The 24,963-nt window shown below is 34.0% G+C and overlaps 2 protein-coding genes across 2 annotated transcripts; both read left to right on the forward strand.

The window, feature by feature from the left end:
• The first annotated feature begins 4,678 nt into the window (after positions 1-4,678).
• On the forward strand, positions 4,679-6,464 carry LOC111213184 (aspartic proteinase PCS1-like). The gene has a single exon (XM_022714866.2). The coding sequence runs from the start codon at positions 4,838-4,840 to the stop codon at positions 6,143-6,145; it is 1,308 nt and encodes a 435-aa protein (XP_022570587.1). The 5' UTR covers positions 4,679-4,837; the 3' UTR covers positions 6,146-6,464.
• Positions 6,465-17,160: 10,696 nt separating this feature from the next.
• LOC111213183 lies at positions 17,161-18,381 on the forward strand. The gene is made up of 2 exons (XM_022714865.1): positions 17,161-17,963; positions 18,084-18,381. Exons 1-2 carry the CDS (start codon positions 17,161-17,163, stop codon positions 18,379-18,381), a joined length of 1,101 nt encoding a protein of 366 aa, XP_022570586.1.
• The last annotated feature ends 6,582 nt before the right edge of the window (positions 18,382-24,963 follow it).

Consider the following 24,963-nt stretch of genomic DNA (forward strand, 5'->3'; position numbering starts at 1 on the left):
ATGTGTGGAAAAGTGAAAACATGTATCATTTTGAAACAGATGGAGTTTTATTTAAAAAGCTAGCTCATCTATATTGAATTGCCAACTCTGGAAAAATCATTGATTTTTATACTCTCCAAGTTTCTAATAATTCACGTTTTAAAATTTTCACACATATTAATATAACATATTGAATTTTAGTTATAAATACATAATTTTATGATTATCTATTTCTCATAATTCTAAACCAAAAAAAATTCAATAAATGCAATTCATTTTTTACAACTAAGTATTATTAGTTGACAAAAAATATATTTAAAATATAAAAAATTATTTTTGAAACATTTTTTTTCTAGAACATGTATATTTATGAAACATAGGGAGTACTATATTCATGTGTTGTCTCTTTTTTAAATTGATCTATTACAAATTAATATTAAAATTGAAAAATGTTTAAAAGAACAAATAATTAAATTTAATTAATTTTATATTATATTGAGGGTATTTGAATTTTTAGCTTTCAAAATATAAAATTTACATTTAAATTTATTTTAGCATTTCAAATATCCAATTTTTGATGTAATTAGTTATGCATCTAAAATGAACATCTACATATAAATTCTAAAGTGTTTAACAAACAACGTTTAAATATTTATATTTTGATGTAATACAAAAATGGACATGACATATACAAACTTTTTTTTCCATAAAATTGTCCATGAAACAATGAAATTTTAATTTAATTTAATTTCCCTTTGGAATCTATTGGCTTAGCTCTCTATAAATTATTGTTAATATAGATAGGGTGCGTTTAATAATATTTCCCAAATTGTATGACGCACGATTAGCTTTTTTTTTTCGTCGACCAGCTTGGACGATTAGCTTTTAAAACTTGATTTGAGCTTCTTGTACGTAAAACTAGTACGTAAAACTGTTTTTGCGTTCATCAACCAAGCTCGCCACGTAAAAGATGTACAGTCTAGCACTTGTTGGCAAGAATGACCACTAACTAACTAAATATGACAATCATAAATAGAGTTCAAAGTAAAAGAAGAGATCCAAACACTAACCGCCATGAAGATAGTTGTTTATTAATTACACGGACTTGTGTTGGATAAAACAACGACACTCCAATTGTAAAGATTTAAAGTAGTACAAATAAAAAAAGACGCCACGAAGAATGCGTTTAAAATTCACGATCCAATGCACAAGTCCCTGTCGGAAAATTTTGTTTCCTCCCACAGTTTTCTCTTTTACTCTCCTTTTTGTAGTATATAATAAAATTTTAGACTAATTGTTATACTCTCTCTATTTCACAAAAAATATCATTTAAGATTTTATTTTTGTTTCACAAAATTGTAATTTTTTATTTTCGGTACAGGATTTAAAATAAAAGTTCATTTCTAACCCGGTTATTTTAATGAATTAATAACTAACCAGACATTAAAAAAACTCTATTAATTTAATGTATTAATTAGAAAAAGATATTTAATGAAAGTAAAATAAACTTTTAAATGATTTTTAATATGTGTGAAGAAATTTCAGATGATACTCTTTATAAAACAGAATGAGTATATGGTAAACTAAACAATCGAAGATCCATGCCATTTATAACCAGTGATATTTGAAATTACAGTGGAAGGGTCCTTAACCCTAGTACCCTACATTGTATTCTTCACCCCATTACAAGCTGGTTTAATATATTTTGTTTTAAAGTAGTCCCTCAAATGGCCTATACTCAAATGAAAAGAAAAGGGTCGGTTCGGAGTTGTTTCTAAAGTCGGATTCGTGCCTTGTTTTATGGGAAAGAGCATTGTATCGAAATTTGATTTATTGGGAAAGATGGTATGAAGAGAATCTCTCTCCCCCCACCCTCCCCACCCCCCCACCCCCCCCCTCATTTTATGACAATTTTGTTTTATGTTAAAACAATTTGAAAAAGGAAATATGGGACCGAGTTGAACAATCGATTTTTTTAAAGAAACATCAAACGTATACATGAATAATTGATGACAAGAACCAAAAAACGTGAATAGAAGTATTGAACATCAAATAAGGAGAAAACAAAAATAGAACATCAATTTATCTTTCTATAAATAAAGAAGAGATTAACTGAGGACTTTCTTGAGGAGAGACGTCTGAAAAAAGCGAAGGTAAGTGTTTCCACTGCAAACCCACATCTATATTAAGAACAACTGAAGAGGGTTTCTATTCTACTCTCTTCGAATGATATTGTATACGAACAATCATGTAAAATGTATAACCGACGTGAGTTCTGATCCTTGGGCGAGACCTCTCCTCACTCGATAAAGACATATTTTCAGATATATCATTTGTTTCTTTTTTTTAAAGATATATCATTTGTAGTCGAAAAGGTTTAACTTTAAGCAATTACTAGATTCCGATCCGTCCTTAGAAGGACGGATATATTTTTTGTTTTACATTTTTTAGAAATTGAATTTTTATATTTGTGTTTTTAGTCATATTTATATTTTTTTATGTATAATATTTCTTTTAAATGATTCATAAAATATCTTAAAAATTATATTAAAATAGTTGGACAACACATATATCAATAGGTAATATTCCTGTTTTAATAGAATATATAGAAAATGCCGCACCGCTTCTCAAAGACACTTATCAAAGGTTAACCATCTTATTCAACTAACATATATACACTTAACTTCGTCTCGAGCAATATTAACTTTATATATATATGGTCATTTAACATTATTTAATTTATTATGTTATTTTAATGCATGAAAAATCATTTTCTGAAAGCAAATGTATATATTAAAAAGAAAGAAATTTGTGAAAATAATAGAATAAATCCGAAAAAATCAAAACTAACCCCAAAATAAATTTATATATAGGCGTTGTTATATGGCCGACAAAAAAATTAAAAAATGTAGGCGTTATATGGTTTTAATGTTTTTTATCCAACCTGATAAACCATAAATACAGAAAACTGAACAGTTCCAGACCAAACTTTATATAGTTTTATATTTTTTTATATTTTTAAAAAGCATATTTGACAACTACGTGAAAGTTGCATAATCTTATATGTAAAATTGACTCCAGAATAGTATATGCACAAACTTAATTGATAAAATGCAATAAAATATAACTGTCAACAAGCCTTGCACCGAAGATTTTTTTTTTTTTTTTGTTGTGCACCGAAGACCATTTTGTCTTGAATTGCGAAATAGAAGAGAAAACGCGTTTCCGGAATTTCGCTTTCCTCAGTAGTGTATCTCTGTCGTCTTCCCTTTGACTACGTGTCAACTGCTTCCTTGGTCGGCTTTGTTTCCTCTGTCACGTCAATATATTATAACCAGAGTAGTCTCCACTGTCCATTGTATCTTTTCACCAACGACAATATATTATTTTGTATATCGAACTGATCGTGAAAAGGAAGCAACAGAAACCACTGAACGTAACTTAAATCAGTTTGAGAATAATTATAGGGTATGATTCTGAAGTATGGGATGCTCAGTTTGTACCAATCAATTATGATCATTTTTGTTTCTTTATGATTTTCAAAGCATCTATCACTAATCCAAACTATTAATTATTCAACATAGCTTATATGTATATCGGTTTCAGATTAATTATTGAGTATGATTCTGAGTTTAATCTCTATCTTTTTGTATGATTCTAGTTCTGAGTTCAATCTTTATCTTTTGTATGATTCTTAGTTATGGAATGTTTTTACCGACAAAATAACCCTACGTCTGAAATAGTTTGCTTGTTAACCAATTAACATGAGTTTGAAACCAATGTTTTGAAATCTATATAACATTATCGAATATTTAGAAGGTTAACCAAAGGATTTAAAATAATCTATAAAAAATAGATTGATTCCTGTATTTTTGTCATAAATAACTATTCCGTTATATGTAATTCTTTAATCAACTGTCAATCCATAAATCAACTTATTCAATATTTTAAATTTCTTGTTATTTGATTATCTCAAATCATTTTAACAAATATGTTAAACAAGTTATCAATTATCAAAGTTATTATTCCACATCAAATTTCAAATTGTAAATGAAACGTATTCTCTTGACCATAAAAACGAATTCAATCACACCAGGTTTTTTCTAAACACCCTTCACCATTTCAATTGAAGGGAAAAGGGAAGTTGAGTACCAACCATAACCATAAACTTCTATTAAATCGCTATTATAGATAATAATAAATATAATAAATTCAGATAATTCTAGCTATATTTGAAATATAAAGATGTACTCCCGTTTCAGATTCTTTATCATTTTAGATTTTTTCACACAGATTAAGAAAACGTTTAATTTTATATATTTATTTGATAAAAACATCATTACCAATACACTTAACCACATTTCAACCAATCAAAAAATAAATAAAAATATAAAATCAATAAATTTTGTATTGAAATTATAAAACGACACTTATTTTAAAACAAAAATTTTATCCTACAACGGAGGGAGTACTACTTATTGTCTTAGCCTCCTAGGTCGCTGAGTGCAAATTTAAAACATCCGGGTCGCTGAAAACCTCTTAATTGGCATCTAATCAACCAAGAAATAATAAAAATCCAAACCAAACCAAGAAAAGCAATAAACACGAAACTTAGTTAAATTTCATAGCCTTATCCATGCGTCGCCAACCGACATAAACACTAGCTTAAAAGCATATATTATACACAAACGTATGAAAAACACATATAATATAAAGTCATATAAAGCTAACCACTTTCAATTAGTTGCACAATCTCCTTCAATTTTCTCTTCTTTTTTTTTTTAAATAATCGTGCGCGTGTTGTATATATATGTAACATCATATCTCTCTCTCATCACTCACTCTCAGACTGTTAAAAATGTCTCTCTTCTTAACACTTCTCTACGTTTTCCTCTGCAACTCAGTTTCTCTCTCATCATCTCTCTCTCTCCACTTCCCGCTCACATCTCTCCGTCTCACTACAACCACTAACTCATCATCTTCTTCTTCTTCTCTCCAAACCTCCATAGCCTCTCGCCGGAATCCATCTCAGTCGTCATCATCTCCTCCGTACAATTTCCGATCAAACTTCAAATACTCGATGGCTCTGATCCTCTCTCTTCCGATTGGAACACCTGCTCAGACTCAAGAGCTTGTTCTCGACACAGGGAGTCAACTCTCGTGGATCCAGTGCCATCGCAAGAAGCAGAAACCAACGACGTCGTTTGATCCGTCGCTGTCTTCATCCTTCTCCAACTTGCCTTGCTCTCATCCTTTCTGTAAACCAAGAATTCCCGATTTTACCCTTCCCACGACCTGCGACTCCAACCGTCTCTGTCACTATTCCTACTTCTACGCAGACGGAACCTACGCCGAGGGTAATCTCGTCAATGAGAAATTCACCTTCTCGAATACCCAAACTACGCCTCCTTTGATTCTAGGCTGTGCCGCTGAGTCTACGGACGAGAGGGGTATTTTGGGGATGAATCTTGGTCGTCTCTCTTTCATCTCGCAAGCCAAAATATCCAAATTCTCTTATTGCATCCCGACCCGGTCTGACCGGCCCGGTTTTACTCCGATCGGGTCTTTTTACATCGGGGAAAATCCGATTTCTCGGGGATTCAAATACGTCTCTCTTTTGACTTTTCCTCACAGTCAACGCATGCCGAATTTAGACCCTCTGGCTTATACAGTACCTTTGCAAGGGATCCGGATCGGACAAAAGAGGCTAGACATCCCAGCCTCTGTTTTCAAACCCGACGCTGGCGGGTCGGGTCAAACCATGGTCGATTCCGGTTCCGAATTCACACACTTGGTCGACGTGGCGTATGATAAAGTGAAGGGAGAGATAGTGAAGCGTGTAGGGCCCAGAATGAAAAAAGGTTACGTGTACGGCGAAACGGCTGACATGTGTTTTGATGGAAACAATCCTATGGAGATCGGACGGCTGATAGGAGATCTTGTGTTTGAATTCGGGAGAGGAGTTGAGATTCTCGTTGAAAGGCAAAGGCTTCTTATTAACGTAGGAGGTGGAGTCCACTGTGTTGGCATCGGACGGTCAAGCATGCTTGGTGCCGCTAGTAATATAATCGGGAACGTTCATCAGCAGAATTTATGGGTTGAGTTTGATGTAATCAATAAGAGAGTGGGTTTCGCTAAAGCCGATTGCAGCAGATCGATACCTTAATGAGAAGGCTCTGAGTATTTATCTACGGTCGTGCGTATTGTTCGAAAATGTTCCCCGATTATGATCATCTTTGGGTGATTGTTTGATCGGACAGTGTATATTATTAGATCAGTTCGAATATGGGATTGTGTGGGTCCCCCTTAGAAGGACATCTGTATGAAGCAAACTTGTTGTCTTTAATAGACTCTGTAACTATAATAATTAAATGGGTTCATGTATGCGTTAGTTACTGTCGCGTGTATATTTGTGTCTGTTCAATATAGCATGTTACTACGGGTGGTAGCAACAGATCAAATAACACTCTTATTTTCAGTATTTATTTATGATTTGTTTAATATTTTACAGATATTTTTTTTAAAAAAAATTATTTGTTCGACAACATACGAATTGGTTATCCAAAATTTACATATATTTGCAAATATTACAGATATTTCATCCATTTTATTAAATACAAGTAAATCTGGAAAACCAATTACAAGTTTGTTTTCAAAAAATATATTTTACATAATATAAAATAAAAAAGTAAAGATTAGTAAAACCATATGTTCCATCAATTTTTAAAATTAGTAAAAAATTTATAACACATAATATTTTAGAAAATTGTTTTTATAAAAAAATATATCTTTCATACTTTAATACCTTTATAAGGATTTTTATAATAAAATTAACCATGATTCAATAATAAAAAGTATGGTTCAATAATAAAAAGTAATATATTCTCCGTGTTTCATAATATAATTAGTTTTAGAAGTATTATTTTTAAAATATAAATAATTTTAACATTTTAATGCAAAATATTATTTATTGAATATTGCGTCATCAATTAACATTTTTCCACAAACTTAAATTCATTCATATAGTGAAACAAGTTTTAATACGATGACAAAAAAAAACAAGTTTTGATATATAAGTTGGCAGTCTAACAAACAAAACTCCATAATCAAGAATCCATATGAAGACAGCAACTAAAATCCACACAAAGACAACTTACGGAAACAAAGCATACATCTAAATCACTACTAAATCTATATAAACAATTGACATATCTACGTAGGAGCATAACACAAAATAACTTAGTGGACTTTAGAACTAAGCAAAGGCCAACGATAATGTGCTACCACTGTTGCCCATAGCTGCCACCCATTAACCTCCACTTCTAACACCTTAAATACGACTTATCGTTGCTGCCTCGCACGCCAAACGCCAATGTTTAAGAACCAAGAACCGAAGATTTCATAACCAAACATGATGAACCGCTACTCAATCTACACAACCTTTGGATACAGATGCTATACAATCATAAACGTCCATTTCTCCTAGGTAGAAGCCCACTCAACACACCAAGAAGACGAAGCCTTGCCAACGAAACTCTCCGGAATCACTCACGGAAAAAAAGAAACATGTTGAAAGCACTCACTGAACACATCAACCCTAGAAGAAAGACTGCAAAATCAAGTGCCAAACTCCAAGTACAGAACCATCAAACCCCTTATTTGAGTAGGAGTAAAAGGCAAAACAACAACAACACTCCCCACTACCACCAACAAAGCTCACTCCTCTCAGTACGAAAACAGTAATTACACTAGAGGAGCATGAAGCATAATCGTTTCTAACTTCGAACTATTAGACTCCTAATAATTTAGATTTCAGCTCGTCTACTAATAGAACTCGCCAATGGTGCATATCGATCACCGTCCATTCGGTAAATCACCATCGCGAACCTTAGCCATAAACCAAACTAGACTGTCCAGAATGAAAAGTCGTTCCTTGATGTCATGTAGCGAAACTAGAATCACCAAGTCACAACTTCAAAAAAGCAGAGCTCGTGTCAGCAGAACAATCATTGGTGTGTCATTGGTGTTGGGAAACACTGCTCCACCGCGCTTCACCAGTTCTATGTCACCAAATATCGAAGCCGCGCGTCTTCTCTGGTAACCGAAGACAAAACCTCTTTTCGCCGTACATTGCTTCCCTCCTCCAACCGTCTACCTCCGCCGGGGCAAGGTAGATCGTAGATGTGGAAGTCATCACACCAAGCCACACGCCGATGTCATGTAGCTTTTGTCGGAGATCTCGAAGAAGGGAAAACCGGATCTGACAAACTCTACAGCCCTAAACGCCAACCCTCACATCCATCGTGCCGCCTTGAGTCTCATCATCACCATCATCATCATTATCAGTTAACTTATGCAGGATTTTTATTATTGGTTGAGTATATATATATATTATATTAAATATATATTTTTAAAGTAATTTTTTTGTAATATTGGTGATTTTAATTAAAACTAACTACATTTTAAACTATATGGAGTACATATTATATATCAAACAAAAAAAATGAAAATAGAGATGACGCAATCCTTACCAACCAATGAACGATGGTAAAAAATATTTTCTTTGAAAGTTCAAAGATCAGCTTAACCTCTCTATTATCTCCTCTTTCTCTTTCTCTTCCTTCTCTCTAAGAATAAAGCTTCATTTTTTCGATCTCGATTTTTCCGGTTATTTTTCTGGTGATCTCGCCGGTGCTGTGAGGATCCCACCCTTTTTTAACGTTTTTGTCTTGCTGGTATTTCATCTTCAGTTTTGGTGGGTCAAATCATGGTTACATGTGGCGGGTTCTTGTTCCCTTTGTGTCTTTGGTTCCGCCTTGGCAGAGATGAGAGAAAGAGGCCATGCATGCTCCAAATCTTTAGAGGACAAGATTCAGCGTGCTCTTTATGGGCTGTGCGGCTCTTTCTCTTTCGTTTTTAAAATATTTGGGTTTCCGGGAGCTTCCATCTAAAGAGAGTGACTCGGTGATTCGTTTGTCAGTTGTTGTGGTGAGGGTTTTGAAGGTACTTGAATTGCCGTAGTTGACTACAGTGACATTAAGTTCTGACTGCCTCGATACCGAGATCTCCTCCTCTTTTTCTTTTTAGCTCTCGGTGAGCTTTCCTTTTTTTGCTAAGAATGTAAATTATCATAAATGATGAAGATTAGTCTAAATGAGTAGTTGACCTATACAAAACAATACCCTGGCAAAAAGAAAGTAAAAAAAGAGGGGATTGTTACAAAAGAGATAGCATGGAGTTCGTAAGAAGCCCAAAGGAGACCTATCAAACAAAGGGTCAAATTAACCAAAGTTGCATGAGGGCCCTGAATTTCTTACTTTTCCTCAGTGCGTAGATGGAGCTGACAACCTGGTTGTTGATGTCCTTGAACGCCACAAGTGGGAGAGATAGAGTATGGTTGAACAGCATATTGTTGCGCTGCTGCCATATAGTGTAGACAAGAGTCTGGAGCACACACATTCTTAACACAGATGGGGCTGTAGAACATGAACTAGACGCCCATAGCATAAGCTCAGCCCAATCACGGAATGTAGGCACAACACAACAGAGTCTGTGTATAATCTCAGACCAAATCGTCATGGAATAAGGACAAGAGAGCATGAGATGGTCTCTAGATTCTGGATGGATATATCAACTACAACAACTTGATGGCACTTGCATACGCCAAACAAACAATCTATTTCTTGTGGGAAGCCGATTTAAATCAGTAACCCAAATGTGAAAAACATGATTCAGGGTTGCACCACTAAACCAGATGTGCTTAACACTGGCTTGTCTTGTTCTCATTGGTCTTAGGACCTCCCAGGTTTTAGAGGAAGAGTAGGTGTTGCTAGAGTCACCATCGACGATCCAGCTGAAACTGTATCGAAGAAAGATGTGTGAAGAGCTACTTCCTCCTCTGGTCTTAGATGAGGAAGCGTCCAACCCGTTGCACTGCAAACATCAGCAACATAAGCGTTGGCTCTGGTCCTTCGCCTGTGGGTTCCATCCTCACCGAAGACAGAGGTTAAGAGACCCAAAGGAGTCAAAGTGTCGTACCAGAAATTTGTTTCTCTGACCACTCTTTACTTCACTGGATAAAAAGCGAGATGCAAGGTCCCTCATATGAAGTAGGCAGCGTCAGTTCCATGTTTGGCAAGGTCCTTCCTCGATGTTCTGCTACTCGAATCTTTCAAGGTGCGGTGCTATCGGTGTGGTCCAGTGCTGACTCTTTTTGTTCTAGGCTTTTCTTAGTCAGTCATAGTGGCTTGGCGGTGGTATTCTCTGGTGAGCATATGTTTGGTGGAGGCATTATTCGTTCAAGTGATTGGTTAGAGTTTTTTATTTTCGATGTTGGACCATTTTAAAATTTTCTCGTATTTGGTTTTCTTCTATACCGAGTCTAGATTTTTTTATTGAATTTTAAATTTTCTTCTTCTTATCTTTATTAAAACAATAATAAAAATTTAATATGAAAGTCTTTTATAAAAATAAAAATAAAATAAAAAGAAAATAACGATCACATAATTAGATCTTTGGGGTAAAATATTAATTTGATCACATAATAAGATGATAAAAAGAGCTCGTATCCGACAAAAAAAAACGCGCTCGTTTTATTAATAAATTAAAGAAGATATATAAATTACAACTTACAAGTGACGGATTTAGGGAGATATGCAATGTCAGAACCAACAAATACACATGATGCAAATGAAGACAATGACACATGATGATGAAATCGAGCAGAACACTACTAATCAATTACCAGTAAGATACGGCAAGTCAGCAGTGCCACCTTTTTTTTATTGTAATTTCTCATTTAAACTCTAGAGGAACTAGGCCCTTAAACTTCTCGTTTCCTTTTCTTCCCCATGAATCAGCCTGTTTGATAGAGATAGCATTAATTACTTGTGTACTTTTCACTACTGATTCAGTCCAGGTTATAAGAAACGTTAAACAAAGTAATCATAAAAAAATGTATCCAAAAAAAACCAACAAAGATATGTGAGATTTTTGAAGTAAAAATTCTGAGATCTTGACAAAGTTTGATCCAATATATAATGACTTTTGTGCAAATTAGAGATATAACACTTGAAACCTTTTGTGTATTGTTTTAAAATTTTGAAAATTTATCTTCGAAAACGAAGAAGCAGCACTTGCATGAAAGGTTAGAGATGGGGCCCAAAGATGAGCTGGATAGATTTTGGGGGAGTAGCCGACAGTTCCAAGTCTTCCGCCGATCTCAAATTCAAGCTTTGGATATTATTATTCTCTTTTATTCCTGACAAGTGACAATGACCTTATTCATGTTTTAGTTTTCATTGTTTTATTCGTTTGCATTCTGTTGATTCATGACTAATTATTATGAATATGAATCATGGTCACAACACTCAAAGATCTTATCCTTCTCATATCCGCATAGGAAAAACACGTGTTATTTAAATGATTCTGTCGACTATTAGTTGTAACTTGTAACCCTTAAACTAAAGCGCCACTCTCATTACCTTGTTTAATCATCGTAACTCAAGTGTTTGCAACAGCACCAAATTCATAGTTAAATGAAATGACAAAAAGGAGCTTGAATTTTAGTACTACTATTTACATATACTACATTGATTTGATATTGTTTAGTGCCAATTCGATTGTTCTTTCTATTAAAACTCAAAATTTTCATTTGATCAAGCTGGTACCAAATCCAGTGATAAAAGAATCAAACCAATAAGCTAACGAAGGTTTCACAGATCATACCCTTGATTAAGTTAGATACTGTCCGTTCAACATCAATCAACTCTATGCCTATCAATCTGAGCCATTACTGTATGATTAAGAGCATCTTAAAATTTTAAGACTCTTTATTTTAGAGTTTTTTAAACTCTATATTTGAAATTTCAATGTGTTTTTTTTTCAAAAGCAAAACTTCAAATTTAACTTCAAAATTATTTGTAATTTACACTATGGTCCTTATATTTCATACAATTAATATAAATCCAAAAATTTTTATAAATAACTAGCACATATATAAAAATATTACAAATAATATTAATTAATAAAATCTTACACTAAAATATAAAATTATAAATAGAAATAAATAATTAAATATTAAAATACAAGAAAAATATCAAATTATTCCATAAAATTATTTCCCTAGTGTTCCATCTTTGGTTACACAAAATTTGTTTGGACAATATTTTAGAGGTTCTGAAGCAAATTTACTAGACTACTAATGTTGTTGTAATATTAAAATTTTCATAATAATTATGTCTTCATGTATCTTTGTAAAAAACATTTTTTATTAAGTTTCTTTTGTAATATTCTTGTTGTCTAATTCTAGTTTTAAAATATTATAAATGTTATTTCAATTTTTTTTTTAATTTTAGGTGTAAAATTTGAATTTATACAAAGAAATTTAAAATATTTATGATATACAAAAGTTTTAAAGATTAAAATGATAAATGAGAAAATATTTAAAAATCATAAATATGATGTATAAATTATAAGGACCAAAATACAAATAAGAAGATGAAACTTCAAATTTAGAGTTTTAAGGAGTGAAACTTCAAGTTTCACTCCTTAAAACTCTAAATTTGAAGTTTTGAAATTCTTTTTTGGAGAGCAAAAAACTTTATATTTGAAGTTATAGAGTTTTTATTGGAGACGCTCTGAGTTCTTTGAGACATTGGTTATATTTCTCTCTTGGACACATCAAGAGCATTCGAGAATTATTATTTGAAAAGTGTATGTTTCAACAAGATTGAACCCGATAACTCTCGTAAAGAGAATTCAACGGCTCTTTTTCTCTCTCTCATTGGCGAAAAAAGGGGATTAGGTTTTCACGGCCTAGCTCCGCCGTCGGTGGGCACCACGCTCTCCGGCGAGAACTCTTTGCCCACCCGGTCTTCTCGTTCTCCTCTCTCATGTCGCGATGCTTGTTAAGAAAAAGAGACATCGCCCGCCTCCTGATCTGTCTTTCAAGGTCCATGGTTTGATGCGGTCTGCAAGGACGTCTGATATGGCTAAGAAGAAGAAAGTCTATCTCTCTTGTCGAGCTCTCTGATTTCGGCGTAGCTGCAACTGGATCTACGATTCCAGTGACAATTTCTCCTTCAGCTGCTGCTGCTAGTCTCTATGCGTCCGGATATGATACATTTACAAATTCCGGATCGGTTATCGATTCTGTGTCAAATTTGAAGGAATTCGCTCCTTCTCCTTTGAAGTCTTTACTTCCTCCTCATGTGGAGGTTTCCAAACTTTCCGGTGGTTCTACTGCTATCAACATCGACTCTAAGTCTTTGGAGAATGTGGACAGCCAGGCTAGGAATTATGCTGCGTTACTCAAGAGTTCTGCTCAATTGCAAGAGATGGGAACCCCGTCAGAACATGTCTCTGGTGCGTCGTTCGTCCTTATCCCAGACGAAAACATTGAGGCTGCAAAACTAGAGTTCAAAGATTTCATTTACGCACGTTTTCACGGTGATTATCCATCAATGGTGAAAATTATCGGTGTCGTCAATGCAGTGTGGGCTAGAACTGGTCCTCGGATCTTTGTCCATAACATTGGACAAGGCATTTATCTCCTCCGAGTCACAAACCCAAAAACTCGTGAGGTTCTTCTGTCTCGCACCTGTTGGAACATAGGGGGCCTTCCTATGTTCGTGGCGCCTTGGTCCCATGAGTACTCACCTGATGAGCCTCCACTCACGAGTGCAATTGTGCATGTGGAGATGCACAATGTTCTATACCTGCTGTTTAATAGAGAAAGCTTGAGCCGCATCGTGACGGCAGTTGGTAAACCAGATTCTCTAGCTCCTGAAACAGAGCAGAAGGAAAATTTTGAAGTTGCTAAATTGTTTGTGCGTGTTGATCTTACTGCCCCCCTGCCTAATAGGATTGTTTCTGGTTTCTCGAATGGTAAGGAGGTTCAGATTGATGTCTCCTACCCTTGGTTACCCATTAAGTGTGATGTTTGTAAGAAGTTTGGTCACACAAAGGAGAGGTGCCCAACGGGCCTCACTGAAGGTTCTTCTGGCCAGTCCAAAGGCAGGAAAGCCACTACTGAAACACAAAGAAGAAGGTCTAAGTCTCGCCCAGGCCGCGCCACAGATAAGAAAGTAAAGAAGATGGAAACTCGTTATGTTCCTGTACTTCATGATACAAAAGGCGCGCCTCAGGAATCTATGAATGAAGCTGGTACCTCCACAAATTCAGATACTCAGGATATGGAGGAAGGGGAGATTGGACATGATCTTCATGGAAAGACTGGTGTAACCGTCGCCAATGCGAGTCAGAGTACAAATATTATTCAGAACAGTGAAGTGGTGGAATTACCACAGAATGTTGACGAGGAGGATGTAGCTCAAAACGCTCCTCACTCTGTTTTAGAATTAAACGATGAACCAGATGATGCCACAAATGAGAACATAAGGGAGCAAATGGTTGTTGCGGATGTAGCTGAAGCTGCTAAGGAAATTTCAGATGCGACTGTTGCAACCACATAGGAGATTCCGACTGCTGTTGATAGGTCAAATGTTGATGGTTTAATGTTGAACGGTGCTATCTTCAACGCTCATTCATCTCAGACAGAAGCAAAGGACCAGTCTTCAGATCAGGCAGGTAGTGTTAATGGTACTTTACCCATTGATCTGGGTCCAGCTATTCATGATTCATCTCAGACAACAGAGGAGATGGATCGAGAAAATCCTTTTTTCCTGGTTAAAAACAGGAAGAGTGGCCACAAGGTCATGAAACGCCATTAAAAAATTTCGATATGTTTTTTGCGTGGAATGTACGTGGACTGAACAGTGATAGACGCCACACGATGACCAAAGATTGGATTAAAATCCATATGCCACTTTTTGGAGATTTTCTGGAGACGCATACCACGGAGAATAATAAAGAGAGAATATAACGAGCTATTCCAAGGGGTTGGAAGTTTTTTGGAAACTATGTATAGAATGATTCAGGTCGCATTGTTATTGTTTGGGATCCTAAGGTCACGATGCTTATCTACAACACAACAGCTCAATTAGTCACTTGTGGGGTTACAATTCTATCGGAAAACATAACTCTTACAGTTACTTTTGTTTACGGATTCAATCTGGTGGAGGACAGGAACAGCCTTTGGGAAAGTCTAGTTGAATTGCAACTCGGTTCTCCGGTCGGTACGCATCCCTGGTCAGTTTTGGGAGATTTTAATCAAATGCTACGGTCGTCTCATCACTCCAATCATCTATCCTTGCGTATCGATGATGTCGGAATGGATGATGCTAATCTCAGTTTACAGGACGCTCAGTTGTTTGCAGCCTTAGCAAAAGGTCTTCCTTTCACTTGGAGGAATATGCAGGATGATAATCCCATCTCCACAAAGATTGATCATGCTTTCATTAACCAAGCTTGGTCCTCTTCCTTCCCGGGCTCTTATGCAGAATTTTTGGATCCTTCTCAATCGGATCACGCTCCTTGTTTTCTTTGGATGCCATCTATCAGATGACGGGTTGTAAAACCCTTTAAATTATTTCATCACGTGATAGATCATCCGGAGTATGCGGAGACGGTTAGTGAATCTTGAATTGCAGCGAGATAATGGGTACCAATCAGTTCAATCTGGTTTCTTCCCTCAAGAAATTGAAGAGGCCGTTGCACAGTCTTAATAAACGACATTTCAGCGGCATATCTCAAAGAGTCAAGGCACAGAAAGAGAGAGTGGAGGCGCTGCAACGTGTTATGCTTACTTCGCCTGATCAAAGTACAACACGTGAGGAGCATTCTGAGAGGGACAATTTAAATGTTCTCCTAAAGGTTGAGGAGAAGTTTTATAGACAACTATTAAGATTTCGCTGGACAGACGTGGGGGATCGTAACACGGCGTTCTATCATCAGACAGTCTCTCAGCACGCTTCTAGGAATCACATTCATTTTCTAAAGGACGGTCATGACCACATGTTGTTCTCAATGGATGCAATCAAGGCGCATGCTGCGGACTGCTTCCAAGGGATTCTAGGCTCAACGGATCTCTCGGTCTCACCTGCTACTTCAGATGAGTTGAGAACACTCTTACCGTTTCGTTGCTCAGAGCTTCAGCAGAATTACTTGAAACGAGATGTAACTGCGGCCGAGATTAAAGCTACTCTGTTTGCCATGCCATCGATTAAGAGCCCGGGCCCTGATGGTTATTCGGTAGAGTTTATTAGAGCTTCGTGCGACACTGTGGGAGAGGATATAATCGGTGCTGTAAGGGAATTTTTTAGGAATGGGAAATTGCTGAAGGATATGAACACAACAGCTATTGCTTTGATCCCAAAAATGCCGGAAGCATGCTTGTGGAGTGACTACAGACCGATCAGCTGTTGCAATATTGTTTACAAGCTCATCTCTAAGATAATAGCAAACTGCCTTAAACCAATCCTCACTGAGTGTGTTAGTCCCAACCATGCTGCTTTCTTAAAGGGGCACAGTCTTGGAGAGAATGTGTTGCTAGCAACCGAGCTCATCAAGGATTACAATAAATCATCGTGTCATAAAAGCGCAATGCTTAAGATCGATATTCATAAGTCTTTTGACACCGTGTGTTGGGATTTTGTGACTAAGATGTTAGAAGCTCAGCAGTTCCCCCCTATGTTCATCACTTGGATTACGGAATGCATCTCCTCACCCAGATTTTCGGTTGCAATCAATGGCGAGCTCGCAAGTTTCTTCGAGGGCAAGAAGGGACTCAGACAGGGAGACTCAATATCTCCATACATGTTCATCATGCTCATGGAGGTTCTCTCTCGTTTGTTGGATAAAGCTCAAGCGGAAGGTTATTATAGATTACATCCTCTATGATCAGACCCGAAGCTCACTTCTTTATTATTTGCGGATGACCTTTTAGTCTTTTCTGATGGCTCGCGTGCTTCTACTACGGGTATCAAAGATGTTATGAGTCGTTTCAAGAACTGGTCAGGGCTAGATACTTACCAGACAAAGTCAGAGATCTTCTATGGAGGCTACTCTGATATTCAAATGTCAGTCCTTGGTGATATTTCTGGATTCAAGCAGGGGAAGTTCTGAACAAGGTATTTAGGTTTGCCTCTCTGCCCTAAGAGGATTTCAGCAGCGACATTGCAACCATTTCTTGAGCGAATAACTTCTAAGTTGCACTTATGGACAGTCAAACTTTTATCTTTTGCCAGAAAGATTAAAATGATATATTCAGTTATTTATGGCATGGTGAATTTTTGGAGTTCAATATTTGTCTTACCAAAGTGGTTCTACACTAAAGTTGATTCGTTGTGCTCTGGTTTCTTATGGAATAATAACACTTCATCTGCAGCTGGAGCTAGAGTTTCTTGGGTTAACATTTGTAAACCTAAATCAGAGGGTGGTCTTGGAATAAGACAACTGGAGGAATTTGAGATGGTCTTCAGATTAAAAAGGTTGTGGTTGTTCTTCTCTGCATCGGGATCACTTTGGGTTCCTTGGCTAAGCAAAAACAGATTCGGTGGCAGGAGTCTTTGGCTGATTAACGATTCACCGAGGTTTTCAATGACTGTTAGAAGTATGATTCAGTTGAAGCAAGAACTTCAGGGCCTTCTCCGCTGCAGCATTGGGGATGAGAAAACAAAATTGTTTTGGTATGATTATTGGACTAAGTTGGGTCCATTACATCTTCTCTTTGGTCCCTCTGGGCCTAGGGCTCTAAGGATTCCTCTAAACGCAACGGTCTCACAAGCTGTTAGCAATGGCCATTGGAATCTACCACCGGCACGGTCAGATTTCGCAGAAACGTTACAGGTTATACTCTCTACAATTAGTGCTCCGTCTGATACTGATGGTAGTGATGTATACTTGTGGAGAACTCAAGCCGGTGGTTTTGGTGCGTCTTTCTCTTCTCGTGTGACATGGGAGAGGATTCACAACCCAAACCCTCTGGTTCAGTGGCATTCCGTCGTTTGGTTCAAAAAGGAGATTCCTCGCTGTTCATTCATTTCCTTGACTGCTTTCCTTCGCAGACTACCAACTAGAGACCGGTTGATCTCTTGGGGGACTATCTGTTCCACCAAGGTGTGTCTTATGCTCTAATGCTAATGAATCTCATAGTTCTTTGAGTATGCTTTTGCTGCTGCCGTTTGGAATCGCTTTTGTGGCAGGTACATGGCGTATCCACCTGCATCCTTGGACGCCGTCGTTGCTCTCTGCCGCCATCTACAGGGTCCCCATGTCCAACGTGCGGTTGTTATGTTGAAGCTTCTCAGCCAAGTCATCGTTTACAATCTGTGGTGTGAAAGGAATGGCCGCATCTTCAGAGACGTTTCTTTAAACCAAGAAGCCTTCTTCAGGATGGTAGACCGGGGAATGCGTGATAGGCTACTCTCCCCATCTCTTGTCACTACCTTCTCACCATCTTTGCTTAAATTGTATTTATGGTTCCTAACCCTTTATAGTTAATGCAACTCTCTCTCTTTTTTTTTCTTCTTTTTCGTAATAAGTTGTGCTCTACAGCAATGTAAAACTTAAAAAATGGTATAAATTTTAACATTTAGACCAAAAAAAAAAGAGCATTCGAGAGAGAGAAGAAAGTGAAAGGTGAGAGAGATAGATCATTAAAGTCTCCTGGAAAACCAAACATGCACGTCCCTTTGGATTCAAGTTTTACTTTAACCAAATTCCAGCATTAAAAGAAGAAAAAAAAAACATGAAAAATTAGTACGAGCTATTCTACTAAAGTACTTTTCCCTGAAATAAATTACAATCTCTTTAAAAAAATTACATATCAACGTTGATAAAGCTTTTTATTTTGCTATAATATCATGGAGATCAAGACCATTAGACTTATTGCTTAACTTAGCAACGAAAAAGGTAGATACATTATTTCATTAATTCTTCCCTGTAAAATAATGTTGCAAAGATAGCTGAATGACTTCACGTTTATTGGGACTGCTGCCACAATTCTCACTTATAAGAGCAGGGACCATCTTTGAATTACACTCGTAAATTCATATATTTATTTGGTGACTCTACTGGTGCATATCTCTGAACAGCTGTTGTGTTAAAAAGTCAAAAACAGCGGAGTCGTGCTATATAACAATTCGAAAGTTTATTATATAAGCACTATACTCCAAGTAAAGTGGATATAAATCCTGGGTCAAAATGCCAGTTGTACTAATCTAGTAATCCGTAAATTCTTGATTTATTTCCCTTCATTTAATTCCTAGCTTTTTGATGAAGTTAAATATCCACAAGTTAACTTTTATATAAATTCGATTTATTGTATGGCAGTATGCCAGTATCTAAGACCATTTATTGTATGATAGTCTCACAGCAATTTTTTTTTTGTAAACTAAAAGAAAATCTCAAAGCAATTTCTTTAAGATATCTATATTATTAAAAGAGAAGTACCCATTTAAAAATGTTCTTACTTCATTAATTAAACTCTTTTTTTTTTTGCTTGTCTTTTTGAGTTGCATTTATAAAATATCCTAAAACGAATAAAACTGTTTAATTTATTACTTGTCTTTTCAGTTGCATTAATGAAATATGCTTAAATGAATTTAAACTTCCTATTTTATTGTTTGTCTTTTTCAGTTACCTTAATGAAATATCCTTAAATAAATTTGGACATAATATCATTTAATCAACCAAAAAAACTTATGAGTTATCCTTACGTGCATAATTTTAATAATGAAGATTTTTAAAAACGTGCATCATTAAAATGTTACCTAAAACATGCAGCACTAATATATAACATGCATCAATAAAACTAGAATTTGACTCACACAATTGTACGGATATTATTTTCAGTTGATTAAATTTAAAAATAATTATTTATTCAAAAAATATTTAAGAATGGCTACGTTTTTAAAAATTATATGGTATTATTTGCTCATAACTCATTTGTCATTTGATAAATTGTTAGAAAGAAAATTTTAGCATAATATAACTCAGTTGTCATTTGCTAAATTTATGGTTTTTATTTATATTTTTTATTATTTAATTATAATATTTTCATTTTATATTTGAAAGATAAATGAATTTTCTTTCAAACAATATTTTTGTAAATGTATTTTTTAAATAATAAATTAAAATTGTTATTATCATTGAATATCATTATTTTTGACATAATTTGAGTTTTCGTTTACATCAAAACTTATCATATTTTAGGATAATTTTAATTTAAAATGTAATTTTCATATTTTTCAAACAAATTCTAAAAATATTTTTTAAATATTTTGTTATAATTATTAAAAAAATATTGAGTTGCATTTCAAATAAAAAGGTAAAGATATTAAAAATATTCTAATAAAAATATGTAAAATTTAATATAGTTTTAAGGAAATGGTCAAAATAAAAAAAAAAATACACATAAAATAATCATGATTTTTGTTAACTGGGCGGATCATTATTTATATGATATCACACACGAAAAAAAATTTCTGTTTTTAAAATTATCTAATTAACTCTATACTCATTTTTTTATATTTTTTATATGATATCACACATTCCTAAAAAAAATAGATAGTTTAAGATGCAAAAAAAAAAAATTTACTTAATGAATATAATATGAACGAATATTACAAATACATCATTTAATAAAATAAATAATTAAAAATTGAAAATTCATATCCGCGCTATCAGGGTCTAGTTTTTATTTATAATGTAATCAATAGCTGAGACAAACATGACAATGCGTGAATGAAAGTATGAAACATGTCAAAGGAAATTCAAAATAGACAAACGATGTAACATTTTCTTTTTGTTTGGTGTTAATAAATACTCCCGAGACAAGATCATCTTTAACAAAAAATGAGACAAGATCACAATACATGATGAATTATATAGTTTGCCATCCATGCAAGTACGTATCGGGCCATAGTCGCAGTTTTTTTTAAAGAACTATAGTCGCTGTTACTGTAGAAGAAAATTGGCTAAAGGCACTACCACACATATTATAGGAGTTTCATACACATACATAACTTATTAACTTATGCCGATTTTATTATGACACGAATCTAATAATTCAGAGTATATGTGTAGATGAAGAACATCAACGAATGCCATTTTTTTTTGAATTATATTCATCAAAAAACCAGTTTGTACATTAAGTGCAACTAAAAGCTGAAAGTAATTTTAGTTATTGATTCCTTTACAACCTTGTGCCAAACCAAAATTGCAAAAGCTGTAAATTCACACGCGGAAAGATGGTCAAATATTATGTCTCCACTCACACACAGTTGAAGAAGTTTTTCACCAAAGCACTAGCTAGATTTGTCTTTTTAGACAAACTCGACAGCCAGGACTTACAATACATGCATGCACCACACAAATGGTGGAAACTGGGGAATTCGGTCATCTGGGTTTCTTTTTGTAATCTCAAAATGCTTATCCACGTTGGTATACATATGCATTGTGTGCGAGCGTTGGGTCTAGTAATGATAATATTTTGTCTTCTATAATCTATATAGTTTATAGGTGATCTAATGCTGCAAAACTATAAGCCCCACATCTCTTGTTGTTTCTAAAAGCGACACTCCCTAGACTCTACAGGTTACATTGTTTTCCAATTCCTAAAAACTGTTGATGTCTTTACTCTCTTCTTAAGGTAAACTCAAATGCAAGACTCAAAGTTAACTTTTAAGAAATCGCGTATATTTAGATACCATTTCGTTCAACAAAGATATTTTTAGCAAACAATTTACATGTTTACCATTTCTTTTTAAAATTGGATATACTTAATATTTTTTATAAAAAAACAGTTTAAATTTAACTTTTAAAACGAAAAATTCACATGGGGAAAGTGGTCACATCTCATGTCTTCATTCACATAATTGAACAAGGAAAATGCATGAGATAACAAAAATAAATAAATTAATAACTAATTCTATAGCCAAAAAACTTGACAATGATCTTCAGCATATTTTGTCTTATATACCAAAAGACTTTAAAAATCTACCGTCTCAACTTTTTTTCTCTGTTAATTTTTTCTCTTCTTCTTATGTCTCTGCTTTTGCTTTTATTAACAAACTAGTGGTATTCCGGCGCGTAGCCGGGTTCATATGTTTTATTATTTTTGATCCATATGATATTGGTAAGTGACAGTAGTGTATTACTTTGTTTTGAAGCTGTTTAGATCAAAAAGGAATATCATAAGTGGTTTCATTGATCAATTCAATAAAAATAGAATAAATAGCGTATAGTTACACAAAGTAAATATAGCTGAACTTAAAACATAAAGTAAAGTCGATGTTCCAAAAGGGAAACATGTAATGCGTGTGTTTGTTTTGTGATTATCTTGTTTAAACGAAAATAACAATTTCTTTCATTATCTTAAAGTAGTAACAATCCTCGCATACTTTGTCTATATCATGGATGTGGCAATCTGTTAGAGACTTCATTTGGGACGTATTGGTTTAATACTTTGTTTTCAAAATGATACTGAATCTAGTAAGTGAATTATTAATCATGGTCTAGCATCGCTCAGATCTGAATAGACTATTTTCTCAAGATATAACTTATTATAAAATTGAAGTGTTCGTGAATAATTTTAGAGGTGGATGTTTGTTCTCACAATGTACATTTAAATATTTCAGTCCTCATGTGAAGTGTTTATTTGGTTTGACAACAAAAGTCTAATATGCTAATGTAGTTGAATCTGTACAGTATGCGGGAGGTATAGAGCCTCTCATTGAACATGTTAAAGCAAGTCAATAATAAACCATATTCGTGAGTGTACGAAGTAGCCAAACGTTTTACTTCTCAAGTGTGTGCGAAGATATTATTATTTGGTTTAAAGCTTTCATGTTTATTTAAATCTATTTTGGTTTTAATTTACCATGTATTTATGACATTATACCATTTTTATTATGTATTCATTTGCATTGGTATTTTATAAAAGAAATAAATCATTATTTTTATTTGACCATTTTTATATCTTCTACACTATTAAAATAAAATCCCTCATAAAATTTGTCTTTGATTTTGTAAAATAATTATAATGACATGTCACTCATATTTTATGCATATCATAATTAATTAATATAAACTAAACAATTAATTTAGAAAAATATTCCAAAACTAAAAAATAGTTAAAATCATGTATATTTTCTTCTTTATAATTTCCTTTTTAAAACACATCACTAATTTATTATCCTAAAAACTATTTAACAGTTTTTTTTTAAAACGTACCAACTATTAAAAATTTATATAATACTTTTTTGAGAATATTATTGTTTTGCAGTTTAGAGTTTTTTTATAAAGACTAAACTAAACACAATTTATATCTTTATTAAAAATAATAATGAAAAAAATTATTAAGTTTAAAATATTTAAAAATAAAATTCAGTACCTAAAATTGATATTATAAATATGTCATAAATAATAGAACATGTAAATAAATATTTCAACAAACAATCTATTAGTGTGTATAAAATCTTTTAACTTAATATATCAATAACATTTTTTTTGGGAATTTGTAGGAAAGAATAATGTTCCTCAAAAAATATTATCAAATATAATATATTTTATCATTAAAAATTATATCCAGTTTTAAGACATTTAAAATAATGGAAGACATGTCTAGATTTAGAAATTATACTATTTTGCTTCTCATATATGTATATTTATATAAAAAATTTAAAATTTAAGAAATTAAAACTATTAACAAATTATATATATATATATATATATATATATATATATATATATATATATATATTAATATATGCTATATATATACGTGTTATATACCGATCGTGGGGTTTATTCTTCGACTACGGATCTGTGTCAGATATATAAATATTGTATCTATGTTCGATCTTATTTTGAATATTGTAATTTAATCTGTTTAATTATTTTTATTTAGTTTGCATTAGCAACAGTTTCATTTTAATTTGGTTTTCTTTTCTAACTAATTTTAGTTATCTTTCCATCTCTTCTTTGTCTAACCTTAGCCGCATTACCATCATTCATGTGAAGTGAAATAGAAAAAACAGAACAGAGGACTTGAACATCTTTATGATGATGTGGACGAACTGAACTTCAGAGTGCAACCAGAGCGGCCGCTGTGAAGTAGATAAACAGAGTTGTATATGTTCATTATAGACCCTCTTTTGTTTTGATCTTTTGTGATCGTGTTGCTTAGAACTCAAATCTGGTTCTTATTATGGAAAACCAAAATCTTACTGAATGGAACAGAAGCAAAAATGTTGATATACACTCCATCAAAACAGGGAATGAAAAAACCAGAGTAGTTGCAGCAGCAGCTACAAAGGTCAAAAGCAAACCAGACCAAACAGTGGGCTAAATCCAGATTTAACAGTTGCGGCAAATCTCTATGTTCCATGAAAATAAAAAGGTGAGACTCCTCCTCCTTCTTTGGCTGGATCCTTTTGCAACAACACATAATAATTGATCAAAGCCATCTGTGACAAAATCTGCAAAATACTATCAATATCTAATAGTTTGACAATAATTTATTCCAAGAAAATAACACAAATTCCTCAACATCACTTTTTATATATTTATCTATACTAAGCTTTCCTAACTACCCAACAACTTCAACTAATGTAAATAGAGATTCATATTTGCTTTTAACTGCATTAGTGTGGAAGCAAAGATTTTACCTTGAAAGAAAATTTAATGATCGAGAGATAGTAAGGTGGAGAATCAAAGTTGGTCAAATTGGCGCATTAATCCAACTAAAAGACAGACGAATGAGAAGTGCGTATAGCTTCTTTGAAACCAGACCACGTAGTGTTATCATCCACTGATTACAAATTAAACGATGACTCCTGCTATCTTCTCCACAAAACACTCTTTCATAATCTGGAATATGCTGCATAGTAAAGTGTTCTGTTATTTCATAAACCTCACTACCCAAAAAATCAACAGACATGACATGAACTTAAGCATTTGTTACCTCTGCCGTATTGACTTTGAGATTGGTTATAGAATAAACTTGTGATATTTCTTGCCTTGCGTCTCTTCCTCGAGTTTTTATTGTTTTCTTTATTACCTTGGCTTAACCTTTTTTTT

Source organism: Brassica napus, chromosome C4, assembly GCF_020379485.1.
Source record: "Brassica napus cultivar Da-Ae chromosome C4, Da-Ae, whole genome shotgun sequence".
In the NCBI taxonomy this organism is placed as follows: domain Eukaryota; kingdom Viridiplantae; phylum Streptophyta; class Magnoliopsida; order Brassicales; family Brassicaceae; genus Brassica; species Brassica napus.